This window comes from Cladophialophora carrionii (assembly GCF_000365165.1).
Source record: "Cladophialophora carrionii CBS 160.54 unplaced genomic scaffold supercont1.2, whole genome shotgun sequence".
Lineage (NCBI taxonomy): Eukaryota > Fungi > Ascomycota > Eurotiomycetes > Chaetothyriales > Herpotrichiellaceae > Cladophialophora > Cladophialophora carrionii.
This window is the reverse complement of record NW_008481827.1, coordinates 1,970,024-1,982,355: the sequence shown is the minus strand read 5'-3', so window position 1 is coordinate 1,982,355 and position 12,332 is coordinate 1,970,024. Positions and strand designations below refer to the sequence as shown.

The 12,332-nt window shown below is 53.1% G+C and overlaps 5 protein-coding genes across 5 annotated transcripts; 4 read left to right on the top strand and 1 right to left on the bottom strand.

Annotated features, from left to right (window-relative positions):
* Positions 1-2: 2 nt before the first annotated feature.
* G647_02788 (uncharacterized protein) lies at positions 3-753 on the top strand (the record flags this gene model as incomplete). The annotated part of the gene is made up of 2 exons (XM_008727134.1): positions 3-449; positions 511-753. 2 exons carry the CDS (start codon positions 3-5, stop codon positions 751-753), a joined length of 690 nt encoding a protein of 229 aa, XP_008725356.1.
* A 2,111-nt stretch (positions 754-2,864) lies between these two features.
* G647_02787 (uncharacterized protein) lies at positions 2,865-3,312 on the top strand (the record flags this gene model as incomplete). The annotated part of the gene is made up of 2 exons (XM_008727133.1): positions 2,865-2,900; positions 2,956-3,312. 2 exons carry the CDS (start codon positions 2,865-2,867, stop codon positions 3,310-3,312), a joined length of 393 nt encoding a protein of 130 aa, XP_008725355.1.
* A 738-nt stretch (positions 3,313-4,050) lies between these two features.
* G647_02786 (uncharacterized protein) lies at positions 4,051-5,839 on the bottom strand (the record flags this gene model as incomplete). Its single annotated transcript, XM_008727132.1, has 7 exons — positions 4,051-4,305; positions 4,362-4,715; positions 4,777-4,992; positions 5,043-5,083; positions 5,159-5,188; positions 5,245-5,630; positions 5,685-5,839. The coding sequence occupies 7 exons, from the start codon at positions 5,837-5,839 to the stop codon at positions 4,051-4,053; spliced, it is 1,437 nt and encodes a 478-aa protein (XP_008725354.1).
* A 1,687-nt stretch (positions 5,840-7,526) lies between these two features.
* Positions 7,527-9,573, top strand: G647_02785 (uncharacterized protein; the record flags this gene model as incomplete). Its single annotated transcript, XM_008727131.1, has 6 exons — positions 7,527-7,778; positions 7,822-8,031; positions 8,077-8,121; positions 8,179-8,280; positions 8,325-8,520; positions 8,606-9,573. 6 exons carry the CDS (start codon positions 7,527-7,529, stop codon positions 9,571-9,573), a joined length of 1,773 nt encoding a protein of 590 aa, XP_008725353.1.
* Positions 9,574-10,408: 835 nt separating this feature from the next.
* On the top strand, positions 10,409-12,176 carry G647_02784 (uncharacterized protein; the record flags this gene model as incomplete). The annotated part of the gene is made up of 8 exons (XM_008727130.1): positions 10,409-10,519; positions 10,571-10,715; positions 10,762-10,861; positions 10,938-10,992; positions 11,043-11,200; positions 11,248-11,300; positions 11,389-11,678; positions 11,730-12,176. 8 exons carry the CDS (start codon positions 10,409-10,411, stop codon positions 12,174-12,176), a joined length of 1,359 nt encoding a protein of 452 aa, XP_008725352.1.
* Between the last annotated feature and the right edge of the window lie 156 nt (positions 12,177-12,332).

Below are 12,332 nucleotides of genomic sequence, written 5' to 3'. Positions count from 1 at the left end.
CCATGTCCTTCCAAGCCGACTGCAGGCTCGATCCGACGTTTGAGCGATATTTTGAGGCGGAAGGGGCTTTATTCGTCAAGCACATCTTCTATACACTTGCCAACATCCCCTTCGATGCAACGCTGACACAAGCCACTGCTCTGCAGCTCCTGCTAAGCAGCACCCTGGTTGGACTTTCGCCAATGTTCTCCAAGTTGACGATCGCGTTCGGAGAGCCTCCCTGGCTACCCAAGAGTGGTTACTGCGCGTACGATCATGGCTTTGGAGCGTACGCGGACTTCAAAGCGACAGGCGAAGCCACCATAGTCCTGTGCCGTGGCACGCTGTTCTACCCTACACTGGATGAGATCTTGAATCCTCGGCCGTGGGCATATGACGAGCAGGGGAGGCTGCGTGAGGGGTACACTTGCGATGGTATGCTCGACCGAGACACGGATTATATGTTGCCTGTAAGCGGCACCTCTCCGTCCTTCGGAGCCGTCTCTTCTCTCTGTGCTAACGACGAAGTAGGCCGGAGGGTGGCTGCTCCACGAGCTCATTCACTGGGGAGAGCTGTACAAAGACGCCGTGCCGGAATGGGGCCAGTTCGTGCCGCCCGCAAGCAGGATCAGCGATTTCGATTCTCCAGGCGCAACTCCCTCGTACGGATATGGGCCAAACAACGCTCGCCTTCTCAAGGAGCGAGCCGTCAGCCATCCGAACGAGAATGGACCTCACCCTACAGTTAACAATGCTGATAGTTACCTGTGGTAGTAAGTCTTGACGAAACGCCTCAACTTCCCGATCCAGTGGTCCAACGCTGACGGTCGATAGTGCCCTAAGTACCTTCTGGTCATGGAGGTGTCAGAAGCCGTTCAGGGGGGCGCAGAGCCGCGCTGATAGTCAGCGTCGTACAGTCCAAGCTGTTGGGTACAATGGCGAGAACATCGGCGTAACTGCTGAACTTGGCTTCGACCAGCCGACTCCAGGCAGCGTTGACTACGAAGCCGACAACGAAGGTGGTCGTGGCACAAAAAGTAGTTCCAAACAGTTTGCGCGGTCTGGAGAAAAGCAACAAGGCTTCATTTGAGTCAGGTGGACGCGGCATCCTCGCCATCAAGACAAAGAACAGGAAATGTAAGATTGCGCCGCATTTCGGCGTCGATCAAGGAGGCTCGGAATTAGTCTCGGACCTGTTTGTAACCCATGGAGATAGTGTAGACCCTGAACAAGCTGATTCATGGAGACAGAGTAGCTCTTGAACGAACCACCACCAGGCCAGATGTCCCCCGATGACCTCTCAGCCTACACGTATGTGCTCGGATTGCAACAGACAAAGGTTTCTGCCGCGGTGCGTCCATGTGTATTTGCATGTGAATTTCCCTTCGTCCATGGATGGTGCTTCCATACCGCTGGTGGAGGCGGTAATGGTGTTTGCTGCCGCGGCTGCTGGATCATGGGCATCAAACGACATAACATCAATATCTCTGATCACTGCTCTAAGACTCGATGTCAAAGTAGGCCTCATGCTGTGTCTTCTTGTGTCGTGCTCTGTCGGCCACACACTGCCTAGTGCTTGGCTATCAGTCCCAGAGGTGAAGAGAAGTGAAGAAAGGTGATAAGCGCAAGTGACTGACATGAATAGAATTTAGCCAGCTAACCTATCACTATCATGGCATCATTCACTGCTCTTTTCGCGCATATCGTCCGAAGTTGATGCTGATGTCTGCATTCGAAACCGTCTTTCTCCTGGACTGTTCCTTGTCTGTGCCTGTGCTTGAGCTTGTGCTTGTTGCCGGAGTACCCAGATTTCGCACCCTTCCAGCTGAGACAGTAGCAAGGCATCATGCCGTTTCAGACTCATGGTCAAGAAGTCTTTCGTTCGAACTCAGGGGTGGCAGCGACCGCGATGGTCTACCCTCTGCATTTTGTTCTCCTCCTCCTCCTGGGCTGTCCCTCTCCGACACAGGCCGTATTGCCGATCTTTTGGATATCCCCGACATCCCCCACGCCATACGTCCAGCGATTCCACGCCTCGTGGAAAGAAGCCATCGTCCTCTCCAGGGCAGCGGCCCTGACGTTGCAAGGACCCTGCGGTCCGGTCTATCAGCGGTAATTTCGAGGATGGGGCTGCGGGAGCAGATGCGGATGCGAATGCTTCATCACCAGCATCCTTTGTAAGACGCATCTCCCCGCGCATCGCGAACATTCCCTTGGACGCGCAGTACGACAACGGGGAAGAGATCCAGAGTCTGCTGCTCTCCAACCAAGACATCCTCGACTTGTCGCCGCGGTTCGCGCGCATGACGCTCGCGCTGCAGACGCCGCCACAAACGCCGGACATGTGGAAGGATGATTGTACCAGGCCGGGCGTCTCGGGGGCGTTGGTGTTCGATGAAGAAAAGGACGGCGCGACCGTCGTGGTCTGTGCTGCTCCGTGCTGGATTATCCTCTCGCCGAGGAGATCTTGGATCCTCCCGAGTGGGCGAGGGAGCTGGACAGTACGCCGAGCGCAAGGTATGGTTGTGAGGAGTTACTTGATCGCGGTACGTAGTTACCCGTCAGCGCTACACGCCATCAGCGCTACACGCCATCAGCGCTGCATCTGCATACCATCAGCGCTGCATACCATACTGCGGATGTTGATTACGTGGATGTTCATCCTCCTTGGGACATGCATGCATGTATGCTTCTGCCTGTATGCATGTCACGGGCAGTCGGTGGAGTTGGGATTGGCTGTGCTGAATGGACTTCAAATCCAGGTCCCCCCGTCCCTTGCTTCTCTTCCATTCCCTCCTCTTCTCTTCAATTCTTCTCACCTTTCTCGTGACTCCAGATCTCTTGTCTTCCCCGCGTGCTGACATTGTGGATTAGACAGCGAGTTCATGATCTTCCCGGGAGCGTTCATCTTGCATGAGCTGGTATTTATCCCCTCAATCTGACGTCTCTCGTCTCGTGATGCTGATATCAAGGTAGATACACTGGTCGTGGCTGCTGCAGGACCTCCCGCAATGGCAAGATTTCATCGCCGTGCCGCCGGGTTCTGATTTCCGACAGATCCCCGACTTCAACGGTCCCAACCATGTCACCGGATACGGCGCATACAATGCGAAGCGACTGAAGGGACGAGCGCTGAGCGACCCCGCCGATTTTGGACCCTACCCGACACTCAACAATGCAGACAGCTACATGTGGTACGCGCTCTCGAAGTACTGGGCTTGGATGTGTGGCGTGGACTTGGGGCCAGTGGAGGACGAGGACGACGATGAGCTTCGGCATCATGAGGGTGGGATTCCCACGTTGCAGGCCCTCACCGCAAGGAGACGCCAGTGACACTCCGGTTCCAGGGACGGAAGATGTCGCGTAGGGGTTGTCTGGTGGGGGTTGAAACTGTCTAGACAGGGCTGCTGAGTATCAACAATCCTTTCAAATGGAATGTCGATAATCCTAGCAGACGAACGCGAAGGCAGCTGGTACGTGGTCTTAAGGAGTAATCGTCGAGCGAGCAGGCATACACTCTCCCAAGAAGTCAGGACGCTGCCTAACTTCTCATACACCATACGGCCGTGTGCTTGTCTCGCTTCTTGTTGTGGTTCATGGGCGCCAGTAGTATGTGAGGTCGCTTTCTATTTCCTTGTTAGCTTTGGAGATTGATGGCCTGGACCAATCACTATTGTTTCTGTTCTGAAGGACTCGACCTTGCTCCCAGATCTGGCCGTCAATGCTTGATGGTAGGGCTGGTGGACGATGAAGACTTCTCCGTGGGCTGGATTTTCCGCTGGCTGGCTCATGCGATGTCAAGAAGTGGCTGTTCGGAGGCTTTGAAACATGCCAAACATCATGAAATGTGAAGCCGAGATGCTTGAGGGAGAATCTCGTGACGCTGCATCTGTGCGGACAGTATCCACGGTGAGGTTCCTTTACTCCTCTACCATGTGAACTGATAGTGTCGACGGCAGTTGGCGATGAATCTGTTCCATGCTTGTTGTCAGGCTTCACTCGTGGCCAGTTTAGTGGGCCCCCGACGTGAAACAGCATTGCCCGTATCTCCCATCCAAGATCATCGTCTCTTCAAAAGTTGACTTGGAACCGTGGATGCGTTCGTAGCCGAGCACCGAATTTCATAAACACAAACGGTAGTGGCACCATCGCCAGGGCAATGAAGCCTAGTACCGAGTTACCCCATCCAAGACCGAGACTTGAGTACAACGGCCGTCCTGCGAGCGGGAGGAAAGCACCAGTAAGTGACCGCACGACTGTGTTTGCGGCAGTAACACTTGCAGCGAACAAGGGATAACAATCAACGAGATACGTCTGCACGGCCAACTACCGTCCTCATCGTTAGCGGAATGCAAAGAATAGAGAGAAGCTCCAGGACTCACGAAAATGCCAATCAAGCCCAATCCAACCCATCCCGTGCCAATGATAGGCATAATCCAGTGGATCTGCTTCTCGGCCGACCAACCGTACCAGAACAAGCCAACTGGAATGCATATTGCCGCGGGAATCAGCCCTTCGAGTCGGATTTCCGGCGATACATCACCTTTGGCTTTCTTCGCTTGGATGCGTTTGTCGCTCGTTGCGCCAAAAATGCCGAGACCGAGGAACATGCCCACGCCGATGCCGAGATACGAGAGGCCGGCCAGACCTGTGTTGAAGCCATACGTCCCTTCGTAGATTTCTGTGATGGTGGTGAAGAGGAGGTACAGGTAGCCGTAGATAATGGAGACGTAGATCTGTGAGTTTATTCAGCATCTTGGCCCAAGTGCGGAATGTTTCAAGGCGCTGATAGCATACCACAAAGATGAAGACGATCGGGGACAGGAGAAACATCTTGGTCGGGCGGATCAGTGCTTTCACCAATGCTGTGCGAGGATCATCTCCGGACGACATCTTTGAACGGTATTGTAGATTGCCCGTCGACTTGCGGAGTTTTGCAGCCTTGCGCTCGAGGAGAACTGGGGCATAGGATTCTTTCATAAAGAGGAGGCAGAGGATTGTGACGATCCCGGCCTTGAGTATGTTAGTTCGCCATTGTGGTAAGCAGGATGCGACATACGCACCGCAATAGTGATCACCCAGAAAACCCACCGCCAGCCAACGTCTGTAGGGCTTGGTTAGCCTCCTCGGGTCTCGACGCCACGTCAATGCTTCCCTGGAGTCCGTCTAGGGAACTCACCTTGAGAGAGGAAGGCACCTGCCACAGGACCTGTTTCTTGCGGTTAGCTGGATCTCGATGCAGGATCCCATAATTGCAGTCCTCACCTGCAACAGGGCCGATCAATGGACCAATCGAGAAGACAGCCATCTTCGACCCACGTTCTTCGCGCGAGTACATATCCGCCACGCTTCCTCCTCCCAGCACCAAAGGAGCCGAGCCCGCGGCACCGGCCAAGAAGCGGAAGCCGATGAGGCTGTCCAATGAAGGCGCCACGGCGCATGCGACGGTGAAGATGATGAATAGCACGTTTGTGACCTGATACACAGGCCATCGTCCATAGATCTCCGACATCGGTGCACAGACCAAAGGTCCAAACGCATAGCCTATAAGATAGACTGAGACCACGAATGCGGCCAGGATGACACTGGAGCTGTTGAAGTCTTCCATGACGCTGGGGATACCAGGGGCAAACATGCTGCTTGCAAGGGGCCTGGGACACGTGTCAATTTCACCTACATACGTTTCTCACAAGAAAACAACTTACATGACGAAGGTCAGGCAAGAAAGAAGGGCAATATTGGCCGCTTTACGCCGTGACGGCCAGTTCAGAGGATTCTCCGGGTCATTATCGCCATCCCAATCCACGATAAAATCTGTGGCTGGGGGCGCCTCCTCAATGCCTTCTTTGTTGTCAGCCATATTTCAAAGGTGTTACGGAACCGGCGACAGCTCGAGTTGGATTTGTTGTCTCATCGTGGTGTGTGCGACAAGAGATGAAGCAGCAGTCAAAGTGGCTTAAGATAGGAGACAAAATGCTTGTCCACGCGAACGCTAGTTGCAGCAACAGAGACCCACGTCGTATGCTGCCTTGTGCAACATTTATCCGTCGTTATGCAGATGAATAAGAGATTGTAGGCCTTTATTGGCGGAGGAAGGGCGGATCTCCTTCGTCTCCCATGCCTGAAATAGTCAAGGTTACGCCGAGACAATGTAACCGAACCCTCACTTGGAAAGGGGATTCTGCCGAGGAAGAGATTCCACTATCATCTTACTCGAACTCCGACTGTCGGATTTCCCACATAAAGGCTCTGCTCTGCTGACGCACTGTTGGCAAAGTTCGTGGCCACCTCGAACAATGCGGTGCCCTGGGTCGAAAACATGATCTGTTAAGAGGGTACCACCATAATGCATGCCTGGTGGCTCGTAGTTCACCTGATCAGAGCCTACCACCTTGCTTGGCTTGCAAAGAATCGAGCATGCCGCGACAGCGAAGTTACGATCACTTCCAGGTACATCGCCATGAGATCAACGGTCAGATTTTCCCGATTAATTGCAGCATAAATCCGACTTCGTCGCCTGAGTTTTGAGTGTCTGTGCATCGAGATATTCGCTCCTCTGGAGAGCAAGATGAAGACACGGTCGGCAAGGTTGGGAATGATGGCCGCGATCTGAAACTGCGTCGATAGGGCCCGTCAGGAACGACAGACAATCGCAAGAGGTGCTGTGAGGACCAATTCGAGGTTGCAGAGAACGTGGCTGCCCAGCGAAGCATTGTCGCTGTGGTGTGGTGGAGAAGATGCGACTGTAGGGTGACTTGATGCGACCTAGTTACTTGAAAGATGTCGTGCTATGGAAGAGCCTGGCGCACGCGTGGGATATTCAACACTTCTCAGCAACGCTTCAAAGCGCGTTAGTACAGCAGTTCCGACCAGCAACATCATTCTATGCCCTGACTGCTCTGCTGAAATGATTGACTGGTGTTTTACTGAGTACGGGGTAATAGCGGGGGGAACTGCGGAATATCGGATCAAGGTTTATCCGACAGACGCGTCTCCGCGTTTCTCTCAATTTCCCCGTCTGCACTTTGTCACTGCTCGCTCTTGGTTTTCTCTCATCCGAACACTCCAGCCCGTCCCCACATCTTGCCCCTCCAGCTGTTTTCGAATATGTCTTCAACCAGGACGGGCCGGATACATGTGTGCCCTCGGTGTGGCAAGACCTATGGCAAGAGAGAGCATCTTATCGTAAGTCTGGATCCGTAGGGTGGACGGCGAGACTAAGACAATCTCCCACAGAGGCATGAACGATCCCGTGAGTTTGGCGTCGCCGGCCCTGTATTTGCTGCTGATGGTCTTCAGATACAGGGTCTCGGCCATATGTCTGCGACGCGTGCGGCACGCAGTTCACGAGACTTGATAGTCTTTCGCGTCACAGTAGACGACACACTGGAGCATCCGTGAACACTCAGTCTCCTGGACAAGATCTTCGAACCGAAAATGGCCGACCGCAATCGCAATCCGGGGCGAGAACGTCCCCGGACGATGCGTCGTCGCCAAGGCGAAATTGTGATGCTCCAAACTCAACATATCAAGAGGTGGCAGATGGAATGCAGCTGGACCATGAGCCTTTCGGCTCCTTGAATTGGCCAGATTCCGAAGACCTCCTCAACTCAATTCTCTCTGCCGAGTTTACCACGCTCCCCGCCCTGGAAGTCCTTCCTTCCCAGTCCATCGTCTGCGGTACAACCGACCTCGAGTCACACCCAGTCGCTTCATGGTTGACCTTCGACTCGAATCAAGACCATCTGCATGGTGGGAATCATGCGGTACAATCGTTAAGCCACATCATCAACTCCACGGTAGGTCGGTTCCCACAACCCGGAACACCACTCACCTTACAAGTCTGGCGATGTCACATCGACGGCTCAGAGTCTGGGTTTGACCAGTGTTTTCCTTGACGGCTGCCTCCACATGTTCTTCACTCAATTCGTCCCGAATTTTCCTGTCGTCCACCGCCCGACGTTTGTCTTCAGAGACTGGACTTCTCCTCTACTGCTGAACGCAATTGCCCTCGGATCCTTATTTATGGGCAAGAAGGACTGCGTAGCAAAGGTGTGAGATGTAGCTTTTGTAAGTCCTACAGCTAATCCCTGAAAGGGCGAGGCTCTGTGGCGCTTGGCGCACACTGCTGTGGCTACATCGGTGAGCTTTCGTTGCCGAAATGTGCAACGTTCCCTGCGATTCTGACTACTTATCGAGTGGTCGAGCCTCATCCGGCACCGTGGCCCCTACGATATTTGTCCTGGTATCCAACTAGTTCTCACGGCTCTACTGGGTCAGGTATATGCAACACTTTCTCGAGTAAGAAGCAACTCATTTCTGGTGACCCAATGCTGAAGGTGCAGAATATTAAACTCCGCAAGACAGCACAGGTGTTTCACAGTCTCGGGTTTTTCTGGGCACGTGAAACCGGCATGTTCGATCTTCAAGCCGACAAAGACAGTGAGGCTCCTGCATTGGACCGCTCTGCAACTGAGGATGTCGTTGAGGAGGAATGGAAAGTGTGGGCCGCGAAAGAGACCCAGCTCCGGGCCTTGCTTGGTGAGCACGTCCTCGAAAAGAGTGTTCTTGTTGAAACGATCTTGACTGTTGCCATTTGCATATTGATTACCCTAACGCAACTCAGGCCATTATGTTCTTGACGCCCAGCTTTCAGACTACACAAGCGCTCCCTCCCAACGACACACATCACATTGCCTACCAGCACCCGCGAATGATGCCATATTCGGCGCTCAGGACGCCGTAACTTGGAGAACGGAAATGTTGAATCAGAAAAACGACCCACGACCTTTTTTTGAAATGTTCTGTTCTCTCTTCTCCGAGAATGTGCATGTTCGCCATCCGGCAACCTCACTTTCCTCGTTCACAGCCTCGGTATTACTCGAGGGTCTCAAAGCCTTATCAGCGGAGCGAATAGCATCTCCTCCAGAAGTGATCGGAATGCCCTCCGAACATGATATTTCCCGTGCTTTGCGAAAGTTGCACACGTTCGTGGTTCAAAGCAAGTCTCTCTCCTCTGTTGAAAAAGACGTCGCTCTGTTACGGTGGCATACCATCTGCCTGCATATGGTGGTGGACCTGAATCCTTTGTGTCGAGCGTTGTTTCAGAAGTACAATATCAACCAGCACGTTATAAGTGCCCGGAGAGTGCCACCTTTGGATCTATCGTCCTGGGTTTCTACCAGCAGAGCACGCCTTGGACTTCTCCACGCCTTCAGCATCTACGGTATATTACAGAATCTTCCATTTGTGCAAACACAGAGGATCGATATACCTATGGCAGTCTTTAGCGCCGCCATGATGTACTCCGCGTTCCTCCTGGGTGGTGTTTCAACCATCAGTCTCCCAGAAACTGAGGGTTGGGAGAGCGTCATCCCTAACGACCTCGACACCCCCCCGAACAGCGAGGAACCCGAGCTTGTACATGAGGTTCGACAATATCTCAATGGGAGGTTGCAAAAGCATGGGAGGTGCATCAATCTTCTATACGACATCAACCTTTTCTCGAGGATTCTGAAGACTCTCGAAGAGCTATGGGGTGTTTCGTACGAGATGCACCGTGGTCTGGAAGAACTATCGCTGCGCTATACTTAGATGCAGTCGACTGAAGCAAACAGCTATCTTGAGGGGTCTACACAAGACTGCAAAGCTCTGATGGACTTTCATTTTTAAGCCTCAGCACGGTCAGTATTTGGTGAAATGGCCCCGCGCACACCTCCGTTTTCTCCGCCGCTTTCTCCTCTGACTCTGGCACAGGTCTCCACCAAAACTTTGTTTACTTCTCCGCTGGAAGTTCTCCTCCACACAAATTCCCCGCCGATTCGCTTGATGTTTAAAGGGAACTCGACCTACCACTGGTGTGACGTTCTCAATGAACATGACCAGAATTTCACCACCGGCTAGCCTCTCGTAAACTGCCCCGTTTCTGATATGGGAATCTCCGTGCTCAGTCCCCCAAACGATGCCGGCTTGAGTCGACCTCTTTCTGTGCCAACGGAGACATTGCAAGAATCTCTAAACGTCCCAGTTCTGATCATCGGTGGCGGTCCAACAGGCCTGTCTCAAGCCCATCTCTTATCCCAACTTGGAGGCACGTACACCAGGCTCTATTGAAGAATTGTGGCAGCTGACAATACAAGTGAGATGCTTGGTAGTAGAGAGATTTCCTGAGAGACTTGGAGCACCCAAAGCGCATGCACTTTCACCTCGATCTCTGGAGCTGTTGCGACAATTCCACCTGGACGTGAAGAAAATACGGCAGCTAGGGACGAGGAGACGTGACGCGTTTTGGGTCAACTTCCTTACAAATCTCAGTGGTCAACAAGTTGGGGTGCTACCGTACGAGCGTATGGACGTGGACGTCCTAGAACATACACCAGAGGTCTGTCACCGACCATGTACAATAGCGACATATGACTGATGAGAGAAGATGATCCTCAACATCCAGCAGCCAGTCTTCGAGGACTTTGTCACGGATGTACTCGTCAAAGATCCTAGGGTGGATCTCCGCAAGGGTGTCTCCTTTGTATCATTAGAACAGGTCCGTGTCCAATGACCCCTCTAGACCGGGAATCTGCTCCTCACGTCGCAGGACCTGGACGGAGTGACGACAACGGTGGAAGAGCGAGCTACGGGGCTGCGATTCCAGGTACGGTCGAAATACCTTATCGCTTGCGACGGTCCAAGAAGCAAGGTACGCACGTCCTTGGGAATTGAGAGTGATGGTGAAGATTCGTGTAAGGGCGCCCCAATGAGCCACCTGTCGATACTGACGACCCGGAGATGAGACCATGATGACCATCCACTTCAACGCCGACCTTCGGGCTATTGTCGGAGAACGAGTCGGTATGCTACATTGGATAATGGACCCCTTGGCCTCAGGGTGAGAAAACCCCGTGTGCTGCGTTTGCGGCTCTCTCTTCATCTAGATATAGGTTGTGATGCTCACAACAACGCAGATTCATCATCGCATACGAACTCTCGGGGAATGCGGTCTTGATCAGCAACTTCGATGTCAGTTACTGCCGAGTACCGCGTGGCTATTGTCTGACACATTGTTCCAGGCTAACTTGAACCCGGTTGAGAGCTGGAATCAAGAGCTTTGCCGCAAGGTCGTTGTTAGTGCGCTTGGGATAGACGTACCTTTCGACATACTTTCGTACCGACCGTGGCTTCTCAGCCGAAAGGTGGCAAGGTCGTACAGGAAAGGAAACGTCTTCTTGTGAGTTGCATGTGCAAGGGATGTTCCGCCGCCTAACAACAAGCCAGAGCTGGAGATGCTGCTCATTCATTCCCACCAACGGGTGGTCTTGGGCTCAACTGTGAGTGTCCTCCAGTACTTGTACTTTCCTAATCGAAGCCGCGTGGGCCTTGTCCTATTACAGGCTTTTTGTACTAACAACAGGGTAGCCGGCTTGGCCGATGTCCACAATCTAGCCTACAAAATTGCATTCGTCCTCAAAGGTCTGGCTGGAGACAGTCTCCTCGATACGTACGAGACAGAAAGACGACCTGTCGCAATTGTCAACTCAATGCAAAGCGTGAAGAATGGAAAGCAGATCTTTGCCCTCTTGAAAACACTCGGGATTGGCGAGGACGTGGTGGCGGCGAGAAGAAATCTGTACGCGAACATCAAGGACCCGGAGAAAATGAAGGCCATCGCGTTAGGCATTGAAGGGCAGAGAGAACATTTTGACAATGTGCGAACATATACCAGGCCTGTTTCTGAGGTTACGCTGACCGGAGGATAGCTTGAACTCCACATAGGGTATGTTTACGGCAGTGACACAATCCCACCACACGCTTCGAGGTATACGCCGAAGTTCCAGGTCGGTGCCAGGTTGCCGCATGCTTGGATACGCCTGCCATGCAGCCCTCTGAAGCCGGTGGATGTCTCGTATGTGGAAGAGTTTTCGCCGGAAGACGTCGAGTTACGCCAATATAGTACGCTGGATCTGTGCGACTTGGACAAACTCACGCTCGTAGGCGAACTGCAGGTTCCGGGGATCAAGACATGCGTTCCGGGAAAAGATTTTGACGTCGTGGGAGAGGCTGGGCAACAGTGGTTGAAGGGTGCCGGCTTGCAGGTTGGAGGAGGTCTGCTGGTCCGTCCTGATCAGCATATTCTGATGCTGCTGGACGCCGATACCACAGTGGAAGAGGTGGAGGCTTGTCTGAAACAACATCTGCATGGTTAGACCATGGCAAAACGATACAGTGGTTAGACGTAGATTCATGAATGTCTGTTCGTGGTAACACTTCGTTCAGCCATCTGGTCCGTCGGGTAGCTGCGTAGGGAAACGGGGGAGCCGACGTCGTATTGTCCCTGTTCTGGCGGGCCGTTGGCGGCTCGG